The sequence below is a fragment of the Schistocerca americana genome, chromosome 8 (assembly GCF_021461395.2).
Source record: "Schistocerca americana isolate TAMUIC-IGC-003095 chromosome 8, iqSchAmer2.1, whole genome shotgun sequence".
Lineage (NCBI taxonomy): Eukaryota > Metazoa > Arthropoda > Insecta > Orthoptera > Acrididae > Schistocerca > Schistocerca americana.
Window position 1 is genome coordinate 372309663 of NC_060126.1, and position 21835 is coordinate 372331497.

The 21835-nt window shown below is 44.2% G+C and overlaps 1 protein-coding gene across 1 annotated transcript in view; it reads left to right on the forward strand.

Moving 5' to 3' along the window:
* LOC124545859 (probable tubulin polyglutamylase TTLL2) overlaps positions 1 to 21835 on the forward strand; it is a 433526-nt gene that overhangs the window by 345169 nt on the left and 66522 nt on the right. Inside the window, exon 7 of the mRNA XM_047124817.1 lies at positions 6580 to 6782. Coding sequence (XP_046980773.1) covers positions 6580 to 6782 — 203 coding nt within the window. The remainder of the gene's footprint in view (positions 1 to 6579; positions 6783 to 21835) is intronic.

The window sequence follows — 21835 nt, forward strand, 5'->3', positions numbered from 1 at the left end:
TCAGGATAAACCAAGGGGCTACCAATAATGTCTCCTCGAGGACCGTTTAGCTAACGTTGCTGTGTATTGGCTCCTGCAGCAGGCGTCTGGTTCATATACCTACGCTGACGGTTGTTCGTAGGCGACGAAGGTTACAATATGCACGCCAATACCGCAACCAGACATCCGATGAGTGGAGACAGGCGACCTTTTCAGATGACAGAAGGCCGTTGGCATGGAAGGAGTGAAACGTCTGATAGGAAACACGCTGCAACAATAGTCGGAAAGGTTCAGGTCGAAGGATGAAGTGTTACGGTCTGGGGATTGTTTTCTTGGAATTCCCAGAGTGATCTCGTCATTCTGGAGGGCACAATGGATCAATACAAGTATGCCTATGTCCTTGCAGACGATGTCCAGCCATAAATGCGCTTTCTTTTCCCTCGGTTCGATGTCATCTACCAGCAGGAGTTTGTAATGTGTCACACGGCTCGCTGTGTACCTGAATCATTCTAAGAGCTCCAGGATGAGTTAACCGTACTCCCCTGGCCACCAAACTCCGCGTATTTGAACCCAATCGAGAATCTGTGGGACCTCCTTGATCGGTCTCTTCGCTCCATGGATCCTCAACCGAGGAACCTAGCGCAGCTGGCACGGCACTGGAGTCGGTATGGCTCCACACACCTGCCGGTACCTTCTAGAACCTCATTGGCTCCGTGCCTGCACATCTCCAAGCGATCCGCACCGCGAAAGGTTTTTGACAGGCGGTCACATGATGTGACTAGACATTGTGTGAATTCAGTAGCACAAAGTAAAATATTTACTTCATACACAAATGAGTTGTCGTAAATTTTACAAGGCAGCATTAAGATTTCCATCATTAGCGTTAATTAAAAATGAACACTGTTTCCGCCTTTACTTGCTGGGAAAACCAAAATTATGATATCTGTTACACTTTTAATTTTACAGCCAACAGTGAAATATATTATAATGACTTTGAATTATCGTTCCTAATTACTTGCGGCTTGCTAGCTATAGTCGGTAAATCACCTTTAGACAAAATTAGCCTCTACCTACTGCTGTACAAATCTTATTTGTAAACTACCGCGATTGCGCATATTTAATTCAACGAACATTTATCGCTATTAAATTACGTAAAATAAGATGACTAAAAGGCATTCAATAGAGGGCGGAGACGTGCCATATTTACATCTGCAAATGATACTCCACAGAACTGCCTTCAGCACAATAAAACAGCGTACAACAATATAGACGCATTGCACTAGTGAAGCAATCTCACTACTAGTAAAAACATGGCATCCTGGGTTCTCAGTCAGTCAGCGATGACATCGTCGTTGGCCACTTTCTTTCTATTCGTACACAGGCTCTGCTCCTTTTTAACTGCAGACGAAAGTGGGCGTCCCAAGTATGTTGTTGTTGTTGTTGTTGTTGTTGTGGTCTTCAGTCCTGAGACTAGTTTGATACAGTTATCCATGCTACTTTATCCTGTGCAAGCTTCTTCATCTACCAGTACCTACTGCAACCTACATCCTTTTGAATATGCTTATTGTATTCATCTCTTGGTCTCCATCTACGATTTTTACCCTCCCAAGACTAAATTGGTGACACCTTGATGCCTCAGAACAAGTCCTACCAACCGATCCCTTCTTCTAGTCAAGTCGTTCCACAAACTTCTCTTCTCCCCAATTCTATTAAATACCTCCTCATTAGATATGTGATCTACCCATCTAATCTTCAGCATTCTTCTGTAGCACCACATTTCGAAAGCTTCTGTTCTATTCTTGTCCAAACTATTTATCGTCCACGTTTCACTTCCATACATGGCTGCACTCCATACAAATACTTCCAGAAACGACCTCCTGACACTCGATGTTAACAAATTTCTCTTCTTCAGAAACGCTTTCCTTGCCATTGCCAGTCTACATTTTATATCCTCTCTACTTCGGCCATCATCACTTACTTTGCTCCCCAAATAGCAAAACTCCTTTACTACTTTAAGTGTCTCATTTCCTAATCTAATTTCCTCAGAATCATCCGATTTAATTCGATTACATTCCATTATCCACGTTTTTCTTTTGTTGATGTTCATCTTATATCCTCCTTTCAAGACACTGTCCGTTACGTTCAGCTGCTCTTCCAGGTCCTTTGTTGTCTATGACAGAATTACAATGTCATCGGCGAACCTCAACGTTTTCATTTCTTCTCCATGGTTTTTAATACCTACTCCGAATTTTTCTTTTGTTTCCTTTACTCCTTGCTCAATATACAGATTGAATAACATCGGGGTGATGCTACAACCCTGTCTCATTCCCTTCCCAACCACTGCTTCCCTTTCATGTCCCTCGACTCTTATAACTGCCGTCTGGTTTCTATACAAATTGTAAATAGCCTTTCACTCCCTGTATTTTAACCCTACCACCTTCAGAATTTGAAAGAGAGTATTCCAGTCAACATTTTCAAAGGCTTTCTCTAAGTCTACAAATGCTAGAAACGTAGGTTTGCCTTTCCTTAATCTATCTTCTAAGATAAGTCTTAGGGTCAGTATTACCTCACGTGTTCCAATATTTCTACGGAATCCAAACTGATCTTCCCCGAGGTCAACTTCTACCAGTTTCTCCATGCGTCTGTAGAGAATTCGCGTTATTATTTTGCAGTTGTAACTTATTAAACTAATAGTTCGGTAATTTTCACATCTGTCAACACCTGCTTCTTTTCGGATTGGAATTATTATATTTTTCTTGAAGTCTGAGGGTATTTCGCCTGTCTCGTACATCTTGCTCACCAGATGGTAGAGTTTTGTCAGGGCTGGCTCTATCAAGGCTGTCAGTAGTTCTAATGGAATGTTGTCCACTCCCGGGGCCTTGTTTCGACTTAGGTCTTTCAGTGCACTGTCAAACTCTTCACGCAGTATCATAACTAGTATAGCGAGTCTTAAACGGCAGACCTCAGAGTCAAACGACGTAACATAACTGTATAATTTAAAATACTAATCGTACAAACACTCCTCTGAAAATCCGTCTTTACAGGCTCGAAAGTTACATTGCAAGATATATTCACAGCCTTATACAGTGACTGCCATAGAGTATCACAGAGATACGCTAAGGCGTCAGATGACACATATTTCTCTTGCTTTGAAATACATTACTAGTTTCACCGATAGTTTATTAGCTTGCAGAACTTCGTTTAGCCATTGTTGAGATGATTAAATGTCGAAGGAGAATTTCCTGATTTGGCAAGCAGATTGCGTTCAAGCCCAACGACAGTCAACGGCGTGAACATCGTCGCTCTGAGCCTGTCAGTCCAGCTATTTCATTTCATTTCTGTCGAATCAAAATAAAATAAACCTTGTTTTTTGGAAAACAGTATTTACGTACTGGCACGGAATGGGTTTACGTTAAACCGTTTCTCGGTGCAAGAAGCAGGTCAAAGATAATTTCGTAAACTTCTCGACTCATCTTGCCGTTACCCAAAAGTAATGGTCTGAGGTCGCAAGTTCAGTCTTTAGTAAGACTCGTTTGAAAGTACTACTTTAACGATTACGGCAGGAAAAATATTAGCTGCTAATGACTCACCATGTGCATCAGGAGGGCAACAGAAAATGAATCTCTGGGAGTTGCGGAGATCAACCTTACATAGAATGTGTGTATTACACTTCGAAAAATGGACATCGCCGATATTCAATAAATGTTCATAATAAAGCATTAATTTCCACCATGCACATCGAATGAATAATGGCGCATCACAATCAAGATCGAACGCGTACTCCTTGGTAGTTATAAACCGTGCAGGACGTTCAGTTAGATATCCACTCTTCAAGAATTCATTTAGAAATATATTGGGGCAACGGTGTGATGAGAACTGATGGAATGTGATGACATGCAGCCGGATGTGAAACAGTATGTTATCGTGAAACTGGCTATCCTTTAAGGCGTAGCTGCAGATAATGCGGTTATACGTTTTACGGGTACGGAAAAAACGAACAACCACAGGCTGAATTTGTCCTTTGGTTCCAGATGGTATGAACTGCAATGTCATACTTCAGTGGTCAATGTAAACACATTTTTCTGTAATGTGACCTGAAGATAGCCATTTAGCTGGTCGAAGCTAGTAATCGATGTGTCCTTCCTTGCGATATTGGCAAATAAAAAGTTTTTCTAAAGAAGACTACAACATTAAACACGTATTAGATAATGGGCAAGGCTCCTACGACTATTCTGATGCATATACACATATTTCATACATAATAACGAAAAATAAAAAGGAAGTCCACTACGTAACTTCTACCAAAGTTTAATAGCACTGGTAATATACTCACAGGATGGTTATTTTTCCAGCAATACAATGCACAGGTAAACTTGAGTGTATCTTCAAGTACTGGTATCCCTGATGTCAACTTTCAATGGAAAGATTTTAATGGGAAGATCTGTACTCCCCGCTCTTTTCACTTGCATATCATCGACCTCATAACCTATAACTAAGTCTTTATCAAAAACTACGTCGTGGAAGATTTAGGGATACAGGACGTCTATAATAAGAGGAGAATAGCATTTTCGTTTTTTTATTGACAGTGTATTTGACATTTATCATTCCTTTGAAGTTCCATATGACTTCAAAGACACACTGATGATGTATTCAGTTAGCGCGCTTTGTAGACGAGTAGATGTAACTTCCGTTGCAGCAACACATTTCACATGGCAAGAAATACTTGCGACTAATCACAGTATAACATGTACGGCGATATATCTCAATAATCACATTTTAAAGTTGCGCAGGGATGCTAGTTGTGAATACGATTTTAAACTGTGACATCACAACCAGCTTTCACAGAAAACACTGATATCGGAAACTCTCAGTTTAGCACATTGCTCTTAGTGAGTCATCGACATTCTCAAAGCATCTTCGTGTTCAGCACAATCTGGCGAGTGACATGTAGCCACATTTGACACGTTTCTTTAAAGTGTTCCTGGAAAAAAATTCAGTCTCGTTACTGATTTGGTAAACTGTGTAAAACATGGATAACAGATCACACGGGTAGACCATTTCATTGTGATTTCTTACACTATCTTTATCGGGAGGAAAGTTATCTGAACCCAGTGATCTTTGCATTTTATATTCCCGCAAATTGTTACACTCAGTATTTGTATGTGCACCTTCACCGGTGTTGGTATCAATTGGGCCCAAACGCTTCGTCCTCTCTCCTCTCCTTTATCTCCTGCACACTGATGATATGCCCAAACCACCTCCAACAGTCCACCTTCAATCAGTTTGCTGATGATACCGCTATATTCGCCCTCTACTCTACACGCCAGAGATCCCAACGATCCCTCCAAATCCATCTCATTCAGTTTACCTCCTGTTGCAACCGATGACTCCTAAAGATCAAACCCTCCAAAGCCCAGGCAACAATTATAGGACGAACCACTCGCACCTTCCACCTCCATGACTTCTACATTACCATTTACAGCCGTCCTATCTAGTTAACTAACACACTAAAATGTCTTGGAGTAACCCTCGGCCGGCAGCTACCGTGGAAACATCACCTACTAACAGTCCAACAGAAAGCCCACAATAGACTAAAACTACTTAAATTATTAATAGGCCTAACTTGGGGACTACACCCCTCTACTATTGTCCACACGTACAAAACTCTGATGTGACCCATCCTCTGCCATGCAAATGTTGCATTTATCTTTGCCTCACCAAATTTCTATACGGCCCTCCAAATCCTCAAACGCCATGCATTTCCTCTCGCTTCCCACATTTACCTTCGCCCACCTGGATCCTCTACCCTCTCATAAAATTCCCAACCCTCCTCACCCACATCGAACATCTTCGCTCCTCCTAATTATCCACAAACTAGATTCCAATCACACCATTGCCTCTCCTCTGATCACGAACCCTAATACGTTGCCACACCTTCGCACACACATCCCTCTGTCACTACGCCTACACGCACTCCATATCAAATCCCAACGCAACTTCAATCAACTCCTTCACCCAGACAACGAAATCTGGCCCAGTATTTATACTTCCTACCAACTTTAACCCTTCTCCACCTTTCCCACTCCACATCAGGACTCCTTTTCCCTCTCCATCAATCCCCATCATACGGCACACTACTTCTGGCCGTCTGTCTTTCCTACCGACTGTATTTCCGACTACCCAGCTCAACTCCTATCTCCAGTCTACATAGTTTTCCTACCTTTCTACCCACACCCCTCAACCCCATGGAACATATTATCTACTCTGACAATACTTCTCATCCTACTGCAGGTCCTTCAGATGTTTAGTGAAAGTGCAGAGCTACATTGTTCTTATAAGAATTTAACCTTCCTAGATGTGTTTTTATAATTTATATGTTTTCCTTTTTTAGCTGTCTGTCTATGATTTTTAATTTAAAATAGGAAACTGCCCCATATTTTGTTTGTATTTCTCATTATAATTTTTTTTTTTTTTAAATCGCTTGGTTAAGAGCAAAGAACTGTACCGCTGACATCCTCGCCCTCTCCCACCCGTATGGGGCGACTGAGATGAAATAACAGTAAATAAAACATTCTCAGAGTCTGTCTTTGTGTGCGGCAGGCTGCAAGTGGTCGCTGCGGCAGCTGCGGCACTACCTGCACCAGGCGGGCCACTCGGACTGGCTGCTGTGGCAGAAGGTGACCGCTCTCGTCGTGCTCACAGTGCTGAGCCACAGCCCGTCCGTGCCCACCACCGCCAACTGCTTCGAGTTCTACGGCTTCGACGTCCTCGTGGATTCCTCCCTCCGGCCCTGGCTTCTCGAGGTCAGTGCCGCTCGCTTGCTGGAGCCCTAAAGCCCTTTCAGACGAAAAACTTCCCGCGAGAAATGAGTTTTCTGCTGCGCCCATTGTCTACCATTCCTCTACCGAGACTTGCTTACCAGAGTTCAGAAACGGGGAGAGTTCGAGTACGACACTGCAGGTTGCAGGTGGAATCCAAAATTTTCGGGACTGGTGCTGCCATCTGGATAGTAGGAGTAGTAGAGTTTTGCACCGCTAGGTGGTGAGAGCTGCATATCTGATGAGTCGGTGTGCGGAGTGGCATTCAGCTGGGAGGACGTGTTGCGTGTCCACAGTGATTTCCTTAATACTGTGCTGCTGTGTGGCGATTTTACGATGGATCCGCGAACAGAACAGTGCGTGTGTATCAAATTCTGTCTGAATCTCGGCAAAAATGCTACGGAGACCCTTGAAATGATTCAACAAGTATTTGGGGGACGGAGCATGAGCCATACGCATGTGTTTGAGTGGCGCGTGTGTATCAAATTCTGTCTGAATCTCGGCAAAAATGCTACGGAGACCCTTGAAATGATTCAACAAGTATTTGGGGGACGGAGCATGAGCCATACGCATGTGTTTGAGTGGCGTGCTCGGTTCAGGGCCGGCCGTACAGACGTCGAAGATGGTGCTCACAGGCCCGTTAGCCGCACAACGCCAGACATTGGAAAAAAAATTGAAAATTTGTGGTAAGGTCTCATGGGACGAAACTAAAAAATGGTTCAAATGGCTCTAAGCACTATGGGACTTAGGTCATCAGTCTCCTAGACATAGAACTACTTAAACCTAACTAACCTAAGGACATCACACACATCCATGCCCGAGGCAGGATTCGAACCTGCGACTGTAGCAGCCGTCGGCCGCTGTGGCCGAGCGGTTCTAGGCACTTCAATCCGGAACCGCGCTGCTGCTACGATCACAGGTTCGAATCCTGCCTCGGGCATGGCTGTGTGTGATGTCCTTAGGTTAGTTAAGCTCTAAGTCTAGGGGACTGATGACCTCAGATGTTAAGTCCCATAGTGCTTACAGCCATTTGAATCATTTGGACCGTAGCAGCCGCGTGGTTCCGGACTGAAGCGCCTAGAACCACTCGGCCACAGAGGCCGGTGGGATCAAACTGCTGAGGCCATCGGTCCCTAAGCTTACACACAATCTAACTTAACCTAACTTACGCTAAGGAGAACACAAACACACACACACACACACACACACACACACACACACACACACACATGCCCGTTGGAGGACTCGAACCTCCGAATGGGGGAGCCGCGCAGACCGTGACAAGGCCCCTTACACCGCTCGGCCACCCCGCGCGGCAACGCCAGACATTGTCGCCAAACTTAAACAATTGATTCGTGTGGATCGACGACAAACCAATCAAGACCTTGTGGATGAAGTGGATATTGGTTATGGGACATGTCCACGAATGTTGACTGATGAATTGGGCATGTCCCATGTCACCGCAAAATTTGTGCCAAGGATCTTGACTCCCGATCAGAAGGCACAGCGTGTTGAAGCGTACACGGGCCTTCGTCAGACTACATCTGATGATCCAACCTTCTTGTCACAGGTTATCACGGGCGACGAGAGCTGGATTTACGGTTATGACCCAGAGACAAAGCAACAATCGTCCCAGTGGAAGAGCCTGGGCTCTCCAAGACCCAAGAAAGCGAGTCAGGTGAAGAGGAAAGTGAAGAACATGTTCATCGTTTTCTTTGATACCAATGGAATAGTGCACAAAGAATTCGTTCCACCCAACCAAACAGTGGATTTCGCGTACTACTGTGACGTTTTGCGACAGCTCCGTGAAAACGTGCGGCGACGACGGCTCGAACTTTGGCGTCAAGGGAACTGGCTGCTGCATCATGATAACGCGCTCTGTCACACGTCCTTGCTCACCAGCACCTTTTTGGCAAAAAACAACATGGCGGTTATACCCCACCCACCGTACTCGCCAGATTTGGCATCTTGCGACTTCGCGCTATTCCCAAAACTGAAACTCAAGTGGAAAGGCCGTCGGTCCGACTCTCTAGAGAGGATTCAAGATGCATCGTGGGCGGTGATAAACGCCCTCAAAGAACAGGACTTCCAGAAAACGTTTGACCAGTGGCATAAGCGCTGGGACCGTTGTGTACGTGCGGATGGGAACTACTTCGAGGGCGATGGTGACCATTAGTCCAAAGGTAACAGATGGCAGCACGAGTCCCGAAAATTTTGGATGTCAGGAACCAAGGCGCCACTGATGCGTCAGTGCTAGAACAGCTTCCTCCCTTCCTTTCCACCATAGTTTCGCGAGTGTGACGAGTCTGAGAACAATAGTATCTGCAGTCTTATTCTACCCATCCTCACTCTGCATGACCGATTGCCAGGAACCGGTGGTCTCAAACGAAGCTGAATAGAGATTAAATATTAAAATGAATTTGCAGCAGTCATTAAAAAAGTTTTATACATGCACATACAAACACAAATACATATACGTAGTGTAAGTGACGTGCACTTAATTGAGCCCTGAACTATATCCTGATCGCTAAAAGGGCCACACGCAAATGGAAATGCTATCTGACATTAAAATCAAAGTAAAAGATTGGGTCGCCACCAACTCTAACCACACGACAAACAAGATGTTCGACTGGGTTGGAGAAATTGATTAATTTAGTCATTAAAAAACTCATAAAAGAACATTCATTGTAATGTCACACATAAAAAACGAGATGCAACATTCATTGTAATGTCACACATAAAAAATTAGATGCAACTATTAATATGATCCAGGGATTGTTCACATGAATCAAATATTAAAATAAAGTAAAAAGTGTGTTAACACTTAATATGAGCAGCTTGCAGCAACATTCCTGAAACAAGATCTATTCTAAAGAATTTATTTTAAATAAAAAGGGAGGCCGGCCGTATGGCCGTGCGGTTCTAGGCGCTACAGTCTGGAACCGCGTGACCGCTACGGTCGCAGGTTCGAATCCTGCCTTGGGCATGGATGTATGTCACGTCCTTAGGTTAGTTAGGTTTAAGTAGATCTAAGTTCTAGGGGACTGATGACCACAGCAGTTAAGTCCCATAGTGCTCAGAGCCATTTGAACCATTTAAATAAAAAGGGACCACTAATTATTGGACCTGTGTGCATGGAAACGCTATGGATGGGCTAACAGGGGAACTACAAGGTGAATGGCGTAGGTAAAGGAGACGTAAATCGGTACACTGGATAAGACTTCAAACAAAATTATTTATTTCTTAAGACATTGATATAAGACATCTATATAACTGCTGTTGCCTGGTAACTACGTTCGATTGCTTGTGAAACGCTATACGATTCACAACAGAACCGCGGCCGTAATTAGAGGGGGACGGGGAAGGTTTAATACTCGCATTCAGACCCACATTCACTCGAAGAACAGCAAGTGCGGTTCCAACACAAACATGCAACGAAGCTAGTAGATTTGTTCCGCTCTGTTGAGAAATGATTAAATAAAAGACTAAATCTGAATATCATTGTTGCATTTAAAGTTGAACCTTGGTTTGGATAAACCGCCTCAACGAGGGCCACACATACACGCTTACGCGCTTAACATGAAAACACAAATCACAAATACAGTTGGATAATCTGGACGGGATATATTTAATATTCCAAAATCAGAACAACAAGTAAACCCTAGGGCAGAGACAGCGGGCCACGGGAAAGATAGACTCACAGTTAACTCGCGTGGCCACGTGGTTCGCAAGGAAAGTTTTGGTAAGGTCTTATGGGACCAGACTGCTGAGGTCATCGGTCCCTAAGCTTACATACTACTTAATCTAACTTAAAATAACTTACGCTAAGGACAACACACACACCCATGCCCGAAGGAGGACTCTAACCTCCGACGGGGAAAGCCGCGCGGACTGTGACAAGGTGCGCTACATCGCGCGGCTACACCGCGCGGCACGTGGTTTGCGGAAACACAATTTCTACGTACTGTCCCCAAATTTTAGCAACATTAAGCCACGCAGCTGCGAACAATTAACATTTTATAGAGGGCACATCTGAATAGACAAAGGGTAATGGCAGAGCGACAACAACACTAATATTAACCCACGTGGGTGGTTTCCAACGGACATATAGCAATGAAACAAAGGAAATTCACAAAGAGGCAAAAATTATCAAGATTCTGAAAAGATTAGAATGTATACACACGCAGTCGCAGGAACACAAACATTCACACTGAACCAAGGACGCATTTCCCACGTGAGATCGCTTCAACATATGCAACACCTTTGTGCTACGTTCTTCTTACGGACCAAAGTCTGCATTAGGAATGGAACTGAGTCTGCAAAAGCCTTGAATTCCTTGCTGCGACCCAGCAAAACAATCTTTGTAAGAGAAGACGCGAGTTCAAAAACTAAAAGCAACCCTCTTCCTATCAGACAAACGCCCCACGCGGATAAAAATCAACTCACCCTTCTTCGAAGAGACCTCGGCTGCAGACCCTCGGAGAGTTGGAAGCAGACTGCCCACCTCACACTAAAACTTCTCCCACACGACCCCGTGGCCAGGAAAGCCCAGAGATGAGGCTTCCGCCACCAACCTAACACCGGTAACTTTCACACAAGAGGAACAAACCTCTTTGCCTACCTGAAAACTACAAGGTTTGGCAATTCTGTAAGACTGCCGCTGATTCTCTGCAGCAGACTAAACCACCTTACAGCAAAATGAAACACACCCACATTCATTCACACACGCATGCCAGAGAGTATTGGAATAAGAGAACAAGGGATAAACATTTTATGGAATCATAGACGTGAGTTGGGTTACATATTAAAGGATAGAACACTTATAATGGCGTTATAGACGCATTTGCAAGTCTGAAAAGAACCAACATAACAACCATATGATGCTTACAAATCATAGAAAGAAACAGGCTAGGTCTAGATTGAATCATAGCTTAGTCTTCTCTGGTACGAAATTTAGCAACGAAAACACCTGAATTGTTTTGTAGGATGCAACGTGCACTGGAAAGCAAATAAAATGACAGTGAACTGGGAGGGTACTATAGGACCCTTTCAATAGCTATATGTAAAGAATACATATGACTTCACCCACCCACACAAATATATATATATATATATGCATACTAATAATTAGGAACTGTTTGTTTTAAGTAGCTTAGTTCCTCCAAGTACAAGTGACAAGAAGAAACCGTTAATGCTTATTTACCCCTTCGCAGCAAGTCAGGTATTGAAGTGTGGAGCAATGGACACAAAAAGTTAAGTCTATACTGACAGGTATAGTCTACTTTGTGGTGCATATACAACGGTGCAGAAAACATCAGCTAGTAAATTAGATGAGGTGTTTGTAGGAAGACTGTTAGACACAGAGAAAAAAACAACTAATTTACTGAAGTCGGTGCACATTAAAGTACCAGTCATCACAATATCTGGCACCGTGTATTGTATATATAGTGTCCGCCTGCTTAGCTGGGAGATAACGTGCTTGCATCCTACGCAAGCGGGCCCGGGTTCGATTCCCGGTCGGGTTGGAAATTTTCTCCGCTCGTGGACTAGGTATCGTGTTGTCGTCATCATCATTTCATCCTCATCACCGGCGTGCAAGTCGCCCAGTGTGGCGTCGACTGAAATAAGACTTGCACTTGCCGGCCGAATTTCCCTGGATGGGGCCTCCCGGCCAACGATGCCATAAACTCTTTTCATTTTCCATGTATAAAGAGAACAGCAATCACTGCTAACTGATCAGTCATTGTATTGATATACAGGGTGATTCTACGATGACGCTCCAAACTGTCAAGGATGCTGGAAAGGGTAAACGTATCAATTTGAAGTAAGGGACCCTTGTCCAGAAACGACCAATTAGGAAGTTGTAAGCGAAAATCGTTCTAATACCTCTGGCAGTTGACCTCATGTACTGCATGCTCTTTCCTCCGTTGTTGAGAGACCAAAAGAAGAAAAATATGTCCAGGAGACATGGCTCTGAAGTACCTACCTTTAAGAGCTATGAGCACACGTTCACCTTTGCGACTGCGAACCACACCTCTACTGAGCAGGTGCTCATACCTCTTAAGGTATGCATTTTAGAGCACATGTTAACTAGACTATTTGTTTTTGTTTCTATCTCTCCCTAAAATATGGAAAGCAAAGCTCTTACAGTAGAAGAGGTACACTGTCTGAGATATCAGAAAGCTTTCCGCTTGTAACTTTTGACTCGGTTTGCTGATGAGTGGTCTTTACCTCAAACTGATACATTTACCCTTTTCCGTTGTCCGCGAGAGAGATTGCACCTTCATCACTGAATCACCCTGTATAATAATCGTCATACCCAACGCTTGCGTCCACGCCCGGATTCCCGGGTTCGATTCCCGGCGGGGTCAGGGATTTTCTCTGCCTCGTGATGGCTGGGTGTTGTGTGATGTCCTTAGGTTAGTTAGGTTTAAGTAGTTCTAAGTTCTAGGGGACTGGTGACCATTGGTGTTAAGTCCCATAGTGCTCAGAGCCATTTGAACCATTTGAACCAACGCTTGCGTACTTAGCACCAATGCCGTTAGCTCTCGGGTGTAGTCGCCAACCAACTCGCTGAAGTCGGTGCATATTAAGGTGCCAGTCATCACAATATCTGGCACTTATACCCCTAACACCCTGTAGTCCGCTTGTGCCCTTTAACCGGATCAAGGGATGAATTTTCGGTTAAATGCGCAACAGCGGAGACCCACGAGTCCGGTCTTCAAACACACGGATACGACGATTACGGAGCCGACGTCATACGACCCGCTGGCGAGGATAAAGCGAGTATACAGAGCTTGCTTGCAGACGAGTGGTTCTTCTAAGTTCTACGCTGGCGCCAAAACTGCATGTGCTCAGATTGTTGTGTGCTGTGCAGTTTGGCGCCTGGACTGTTAAAGTAACGTTATGTGGTATCATCCTTCTTACAAAGAGTTAAAATACAGTAGAGCTTATAGATTATCCGAATACTGGTCAACCAAAGCATCGGTTAACCGAAAGTGTTCCAGTAGGGAAATTCAAATTAGCGTGTTTGGAATACAAGATGCACTGGCGCTGGGCTAATTAAAGCCTCCCCAGGGTTTGAAGCTCGAACGTGAATTTGATTACTTTGTTTATCAACTATTGACGGATGGAGATACATGTCGCAGTAACTGACGGCTAGTATAGTTGCGACGAGGAGGAAGATCCAAGTGGTAACGACCTTGCTGGACAAGGACCATCCAGTGAGAAAGCTTTTCAAATCTTCAGACGTCTATAAAGTTGGTAGACCAACAATATGTTACAGTTGCTGCCTTTAAAGTGTTTACGAGATTTAGTACAAGAAAACGAGATTCAGCTATGAAGTAAAAATAAATTTTGGACTTCTTTTCCTAAAGTGTAGACCTACTTTAAAGGTCATTTTGAATTTTTCGATCTAGGCTATGTAGAGAGTTCACTGTTATACACTGAAGAGTTAAAGAAACTGGTACACCTGCGTAATATCGGGTAGGGCCTCCGCGAGCTCTCAGAAGTGCCACGACACGACATGGCGTGGACTCGACTAGTGTCTGAAGTAGTGCTGGAGGGAATTGACACCATGAATCCTGCAGGGCTGTCCATAAATTCTGAGAGTACGAGGGGGTAGGATGTTTTCTGAATAGCACGTTGCAAGGCGTCCGAGGTATGCTCAATAATGTTCATTCTGGAGAGTTTTGTGGCCAGCTGAAATGTTTAAACTCAGAAGAATGTTCTTGGAGCCACTCTGTAGCAATTCTGGACGTGTGAGGTGTCACATTGTCCTGCTGGAATTACCCAACCCCGTCGAAATGCTCATTGAACATGAATAGACGCAGGTGATCAAGACAGGATGCTTACGTACGTGTCACCTGTCAGAGTCATATCTGGACGTATCAGGGATCCCATATCACTCCGATTACACTCGCCCCACACCATTACAGAACCTCCACCAGCTTGAACAGTCTCCTGCTGACATTCAGGGTCCACGGATTCATGAGGTTGTTTCCATACCCGTACACGTCCATCCGCTCGATACAATCTGAAATGAGACTCGTCCGACCAGGCAACATGTTTCCAGTCATCAACGGTCCAATTTCGGTATTGACAGGCCCAAGCGAGGCGTACAGTTTTGTGTCGAGCCGCCATCAAGAGTGCACGAGTGGGTCTTCGGCTCTGAAAGTCCATATCGATGATGTGTCGTTGAATGGTTCGCACGCTAACACTTATTGATGGCCCAGCATAGAAATCTGCAGCAATTTCGGAAGGATGCACTTATGTCACGTTGAACGATTCTCTTCAGCCGTCGTTCGTCCCGTTCTTGCAGAATCTTTTTCCGGCCGCAGCAATGTCGGAGAGTTGATGTTTTATCGGATTCCTGATATTCAGGGTACGCCCGTGAAATGATCGTACGGGAGAATACCCACTTCATCTCTACCTCGGAGAAGATGTATCCCATCGCTCGTGCGCCAACTACAGCACTACGTTCAAATTCATTTAAATCTTGGTAACCTGCCATTGTAACAGCAGTAACCGATCTGTCAACTGCGCCAGACACTTGTCGTCTTATATAGGTGTTGCCGACCGCAGCGCCGTTCCAAGATGCTACTCCAGGCGGGTAGAAAATGAATATGCGTGACGAAAAATACTGAACCTGAATATGAAGATTTGGCCCTGTTTGACTACCCCCTGAAGCAGATATTAGGATCTCTTAATGGTGATATTATCTCCTCCTTCTAGTTCTTTAACATATAAATTACAACATCAACATAAATGAATAATTAAGGGAACTAGTAACTATAAATGATAAATGCTGTTTATGCTTATACATTTATTGTGGATTAAAACTCCTTTATATATTACAAATGTTTATATATCAATGTCCAGTGGACATAAAGAGATAAAAATGGATTTCCTAAGTGATATGATTGATCAGTTGACCAAATGTGTCCCTTTTTATGGCTGTGGGATTTAATATAAATAACGCGAGATGACTGACATCACCTACGTACCAAACACTAGAAGACAATACTTTCAAAGATGATCTACAGTGGTGTGCAGCCTCAGTGGAAATAAAATTTACGTGATCACAGCTGTTTAGCTTTATAGCCCTAATAAGCCGAAGCAGTTAGCAATATCACCGTATGTACTGCGTCCGGTGCGTCGGAGTGATGGTTCTAAAAAAAAGTCATCCAAATACTAAGATTTCAGAGGACGGCTTTTCCACCCAGGACCAGCACACCTGTGCGGGATTTTGCACCCAAGGCTTGAGTTAAACGCCTGCTGTTTCATTTCCACTGGCGTTCCAGCCTCTACTAGTATAGGCGATCATTCATTACGCCATTTTGATAATAAAGACACTCCGTCATCTTTCATGCAATAAGCGTTAACAACTATTTACAAGGTGTACCTGACAGTGTCAGCCTTCTTTAAATATTCATATGTACGATGTACAACCTATCAAATGATACATAATTCCGGTTGTAAATCACGGCAAAGAATGTAGATGAGTGCTCGTAAGGTGCGAAATTATAGCCACCTTGCACCGTATTCTGCCTGTTTACATATTTCTGTATTTGAATACCCATGCCTATGCCAGTTTCTTTGGCGCTTCAGTGTACTTTTAATATGTGTGATAGAAAATATACACACACAATTTTACATTTAATTCAGTGGTTCTTTGTTTCATATTCTTATGAACACTGGTACAATTTGTCCTTTATACACAAGGTTGCGGGATCTCGGCTGTTCAGTACAGAATATCGAACCAAAACATCTTTCAGCCCTCTTAATTTCCAGATCGTTATTTTGTTGACCAACCAGTCTCGGCTATATATTACGCTGTCTTTCTGACAAGTGATGATCGAAGGGATAACTGAGTCAAAAATCTACGGATACCAGTCATTGAAGGCTGACCCCTACTTTGACTGGACCAGAGGTGGGAATTTTCCTGCACGTCGGTAAGGGGGCCTGAAGATGGCGTAATATATCACCGAAACTGATTCCTTAATAAAATATTAGTAGCATTTTGGGATTTTAGACAGCTAAGGGTGTTCTGATTCGACATTCTGCTACGAGTAGTTCCGTAAATGATTATTTATCCGAAAAAATGAGCTATTCGAATACCTCTGGATCCCAGTTCCTAAAGATAATCGATGTTCTACTATATAGTAACAGCATTAAGAAACTAGTAATGATAATACTGTTTATTAGTGACAAGAGAGAGATTTATAGTCGATATTCATAATGACGGTCACACATCAACGTTTATTTGCTCCAGAAAACATATACAAGCGAACACATCAAAGGGTATTTAGAAGGCAGCATTCAACACCGTCTTACTCTATTCTTTGTGTCTTGTTTTCTTTGTAAGCGCCAAATAACAGCCAAAACTATTTTTTGTCTTCAGTAGAGCTGAGGTTACGCTCTTGAAATAATTTTCATTAAATAAGTTTTTCATTGGTTTCCTTTTGTGCACAACGTGGACTTCTCCTTCCTCCAAACGGTGTAAAATGTAATAAGTTTGTGATCACTTGGGCACTTCTGGGGGTGAATAGCCGTAGGAAAAATTATCTGGTATATGACGCTTGAAACAAATAGACTGAGGTGACAAAAGTCACTCCAGTTGTAAGAATACTGGAGTGTTCGCTACTGCTTCGCTGTTTCCCGGAAGTAAACACGAAGGCGACGCAACACCCCGCCCAGTATAATTTCTTTTGTGAAATAACATTCGTTACATAGAATAATCAAAAAAATTTGTGCGCAGTTTGGATCCCCCCCCCCCCCCCCCGTAGATTTATAGTCAAACGTCGGGATAAAACCATAACAATTGTTTCGTATTAATATGTAATTTAATTATCAATTTATTTAATCCATCCTTACACAGAGTAATATAATGAATACAGAACAGATAAATCACAAATTTCGACTAGCCAGTTACGTAATCGCTTTGCGCTCTTTTTAGGGTTCCCAACCTCAATTATTAATAACCAAACCCACATAGGATCACTTTGTTGACCATCTGTCTGTCAGTTCGATTGTTAAGAACCCTTTTTCTCAGGAACGGGTATACATACCAAGATAAAATTGTTGTCAGGTACTACGGTCTACGGTTGGCGTGGAAAAGCTTCTAAATCAGTGCACTCAAAAGATACGGGCGTTTGTAAGGCCCCTATTTCTCAGGAATAGGTAGGGGTACCAGTTTGAAATTTATGTCAAGCGCTAAGGTCTGCGGTCTCTTGGCTTCGTAAATAATTTAGGCATTTAAGTCCATACGGTCAAAAGATACGGCCATATACACTGATCAGCCGAAACTTTATGACCACTGCCCATCGCGATGTAGGAGTAAAAAATGGTTCAAATGGCTCTGAGCACTATGGGACTTAACATCTGTGGTCATCAGTCCCCTAGAACTCAGAACTACTTGAACCTAACTAACCTAAGGACATTACACACATCCATGCCCGAGACAGGATTCGAACCTGCGACCGTAGCAGTTGCGCGGTTCCGGACTGAGCGCCTTAACCGCGAGACCACCGCGGCCGGCGATGTAGGAGTAAGTGGAGCAGACAGGACGAGGGGGATCACTCTAGCGAAGATAAGGGTTGCAAATGCGGAAATCCATTGAGACGGGCAACTCTGACAGAACGTAGATTACTACACTACTGGCCATTAAAATTGCTACACCGAGAAGAAATGCAGATGATAATCGGGTATTCATTGGACAAAAATATTATACTAGAACTGACATGAGATTACATTTTCACGCAATTTGGGTACATAGATCCTGAGAAATCAGTACTCAGAACAAATACCTCTGGCCGTAGTAACGGCCTTGATACCCCTGGGCATTGAGTCAAACAGAGCTTGGATGGCGTGTACAGGTACAGCTGCCCATGCAGCTTCAACACGATACCACACTTCATCAAGAGTAGTGACTGGCGTATTGTGACGAGCCAGTTGCTCGGCCACCATTGACTAGACACTTTCAATTAGTGAGAGATCTGGAGAATGTGCTGGTCAGAGCAGCAGTCGAACATTTTCTGTATCCAGAAAGGCCCGTACAGGACCTGCAACATGCGGTCGTGCATTATCGTGCTGCAATGTAGGGTTTCGCAGGGATCGAATGAAGGGTAGAGCCACGGGTCTTAACACCTCTGAAATGTAACGTCCACTGTTCAAAGTGCCGTCAATGCGAACAACAGGTGACCGACACGTGTAACCAACGGCACCCCATACCATCACGCCGCGTGATGCGCCAGTATGGCGATGAGGAATACACACTTCCAATGTACGTTCACCGCGATGTCGTCAAACGTGGATGCGACCATCATGATGCTGTAAACAGAACCTGGAGTCATCCGAAAAAATGACGTTTTGCCATTCGTGCCCCAGGTTCGTCGTTGAGTACACCATCGCAGGCGCTCCTGTCTGTGATGCAGCGTCAAAGGGTAACCGCAGCCATGGTCTCCGAGCTGATAGTCCACGCTGCTGAAAACGTCGTCGAACTGTTCGTGCAGGTGGTTGTCGTCTTGCAAACGTCCCCATCTGTTGACTCAGCGATCGAGACGTGGCTGCACGATCCGTTACAGACATGCGGATAAGATGCCTGTCATCTCGACTGCTAGTGATACGAGGCCGTTGGGATCCAGCACGGCGTTCCATATTACCCTCCTGAACCCAACGATTCCATATTCTGCCAACAGTCATTGGATCTCAACCAACGCGAGCAGCAATGTCGCGATACGATAAACCGCAATCGCGATAGGCTACAATCCGACCTTTATGAAAGTCGGAAACGTGATGGTACGCATTTCTCCTCCTTAGACGAGGCATCACAACAAAGTTTCACCAGGCAACGCCGGTTAACTGCTATTTGTGTATGAGAAATCGATTGGAAACTTTCCTCATGGCAGCACGTTGTAGGTGTCGCCACCAGCTCCAACCTTGTGTGAAAGCTCTGAAAAGATAATCATTTGCATATCTCAGCATCTTCTTCCTGTCGGTTAAATTTCGCGTCTGTAGCACGTCATCTTCGTGGTGTAGCAATTTTAATGGCCAGTAGTGTATTACGCAGAGTCTGTGAACGAGTATCTCGAAAACGGCAAAGCAGGTCGATTATTCACGTGCTACTGTCGTAAGCATCTACAGAAAGAGGTAGAAGAACTGTGAATCTACCACAGGTACTAAATGATTGGACGCCCACGATTCCTCACAGAACATGGGTTCTGAGGCTTGTCTGCTCTGTGAAGTGGCTGAGGCTTGTCTGCTCTGTGAAGTGGGATGTTTATCTGTGGCATCTCTTCAGAAAGAGCACAATGCTGGTGTACGCACAAGTGTTTCGGAGCACACCGCTCATTGTACATTGTTGAACATGGAGCCCCGCAGCAGACCACCCCCTACATGTTCGCATGCTGACCCAACGATATCGTCAGTTAAGATAGCAGTGGGCACGGGACCATCGGGATTCGCCCGTCGTTCAATGGAAACGTGTCGGTTCTTCAGGTGAATCACAGTTTTGCTACACTAGGTCGATGGTCGTCTCCACAAGCGCCGTCATCGAGGTGAACGGCGGCTCGAAACGTGCAGCACGCCACGGACATAGGCTGGTGGGAGCAGTATTATGGTATGGGAGACGTTCTCCTACCCTTGTACGGGATCTGTGGTAGAAGTTGAAATCGTGCTGAGGTCTGAGAACTTCCTGCATCCCATCATGCTTTGTCTTCCCCGACGGCGATCTCATGTTTCAGCAGTATAATTGACCGCGTCTCGGAGCCATAACCATGCTACAGTGGTTTTAGCGTTAAAGTAAACTTATGTTAATGTCTCGGTGACCAAATTCGCCTCGTGTAAGTCCTATGGAACCCCTATGGGTCTCCGGCGGGCGACACCACCGAGAACTCAAATCAGCGACCCGTTATTTTCGCGAATCACATGACCTGTGCGTAGACATGTAATGCCGCATTCCTTCACAAACCTACCAACAAACTGTCGGTTCCCTGATGTACAGAATCAGTGACGTATTTCGTTCCAAAGACGGACAAATGAGCTATTAAGCAGGTGGTCATAATGTTTTGAACTATCAGTTTATGTCACATATTTTGGCACTCGCAAACTCATTCATCAAAACCTATAGATCAACTATCTATATGTATGTCAAGCCGGACGGCACTGCAGTGTGTCAAGATACGTGAAGATGTGATACCAGACCAAAAGCGATACCCCGTCCGGAAAAGTAATATGGTAATGTGGCTATAGAATCATAACATCAGAAACGCTGACTTCAGCGAGATTTAAGTTTAAACTGCCAGCATTAAACCATGAAATCCAGAACAAACGAAGTTATCAAAACAATTTTGCAAATTACACAAGAGCATGGTATCCCTTCATTTTAGAGCAGTATATAAATTGCTGAATCCTCTCCCTATAGTGTGTAATTAAGGTTCATGCTTTCACTCATTATGTTGCTTGTCTTTTGAATGCACCTTAAGATATCGAAGTAGGAAAAAAAAACGGAAATGAACGTTTGGCGTCACTGGCCGGCTGCCCCTTGGCGGAGCAGGTTCGGCCGTCTTGGTGCAGATCTTACACCACATTGGGCGACCTGCGCGCCGGCTGGGGATGAAATGGTGTTGAAGACAACACAACACCCAGTCTCTGAGAGTAGAAAATCCCCGACTCAGCCGGGAATCGAACCAGGGCCCGTAGGACGGCAATCCGTTACGCTGACCACTTTTTTTTTTTTTTTTTTTTTTTTTTTTTTTTTTTTTTTTTTTTTTTTTTTTTTTGCTGATTCTTCCGCCTTTAGGGGCAATTTCCCACCCCTAGGACAAGAGAGTGCCCTGAACCTCTATCCGCTCCTCCGCCCTCTGTGACAAGGCCGTCGGCAGAATGAGGTTGACTTCTTATGCCGGAAGTCTTCGGCCGCCAATGCTGATCATTTATCAAAATTTAGGCAGTGGAGGGGATTTTTTTTTTTTTAATCCTAAAGCTAACTACGACGGCCGTTCGCCACCACTTCGGGTTCCGCCAACGAACAAAAATTA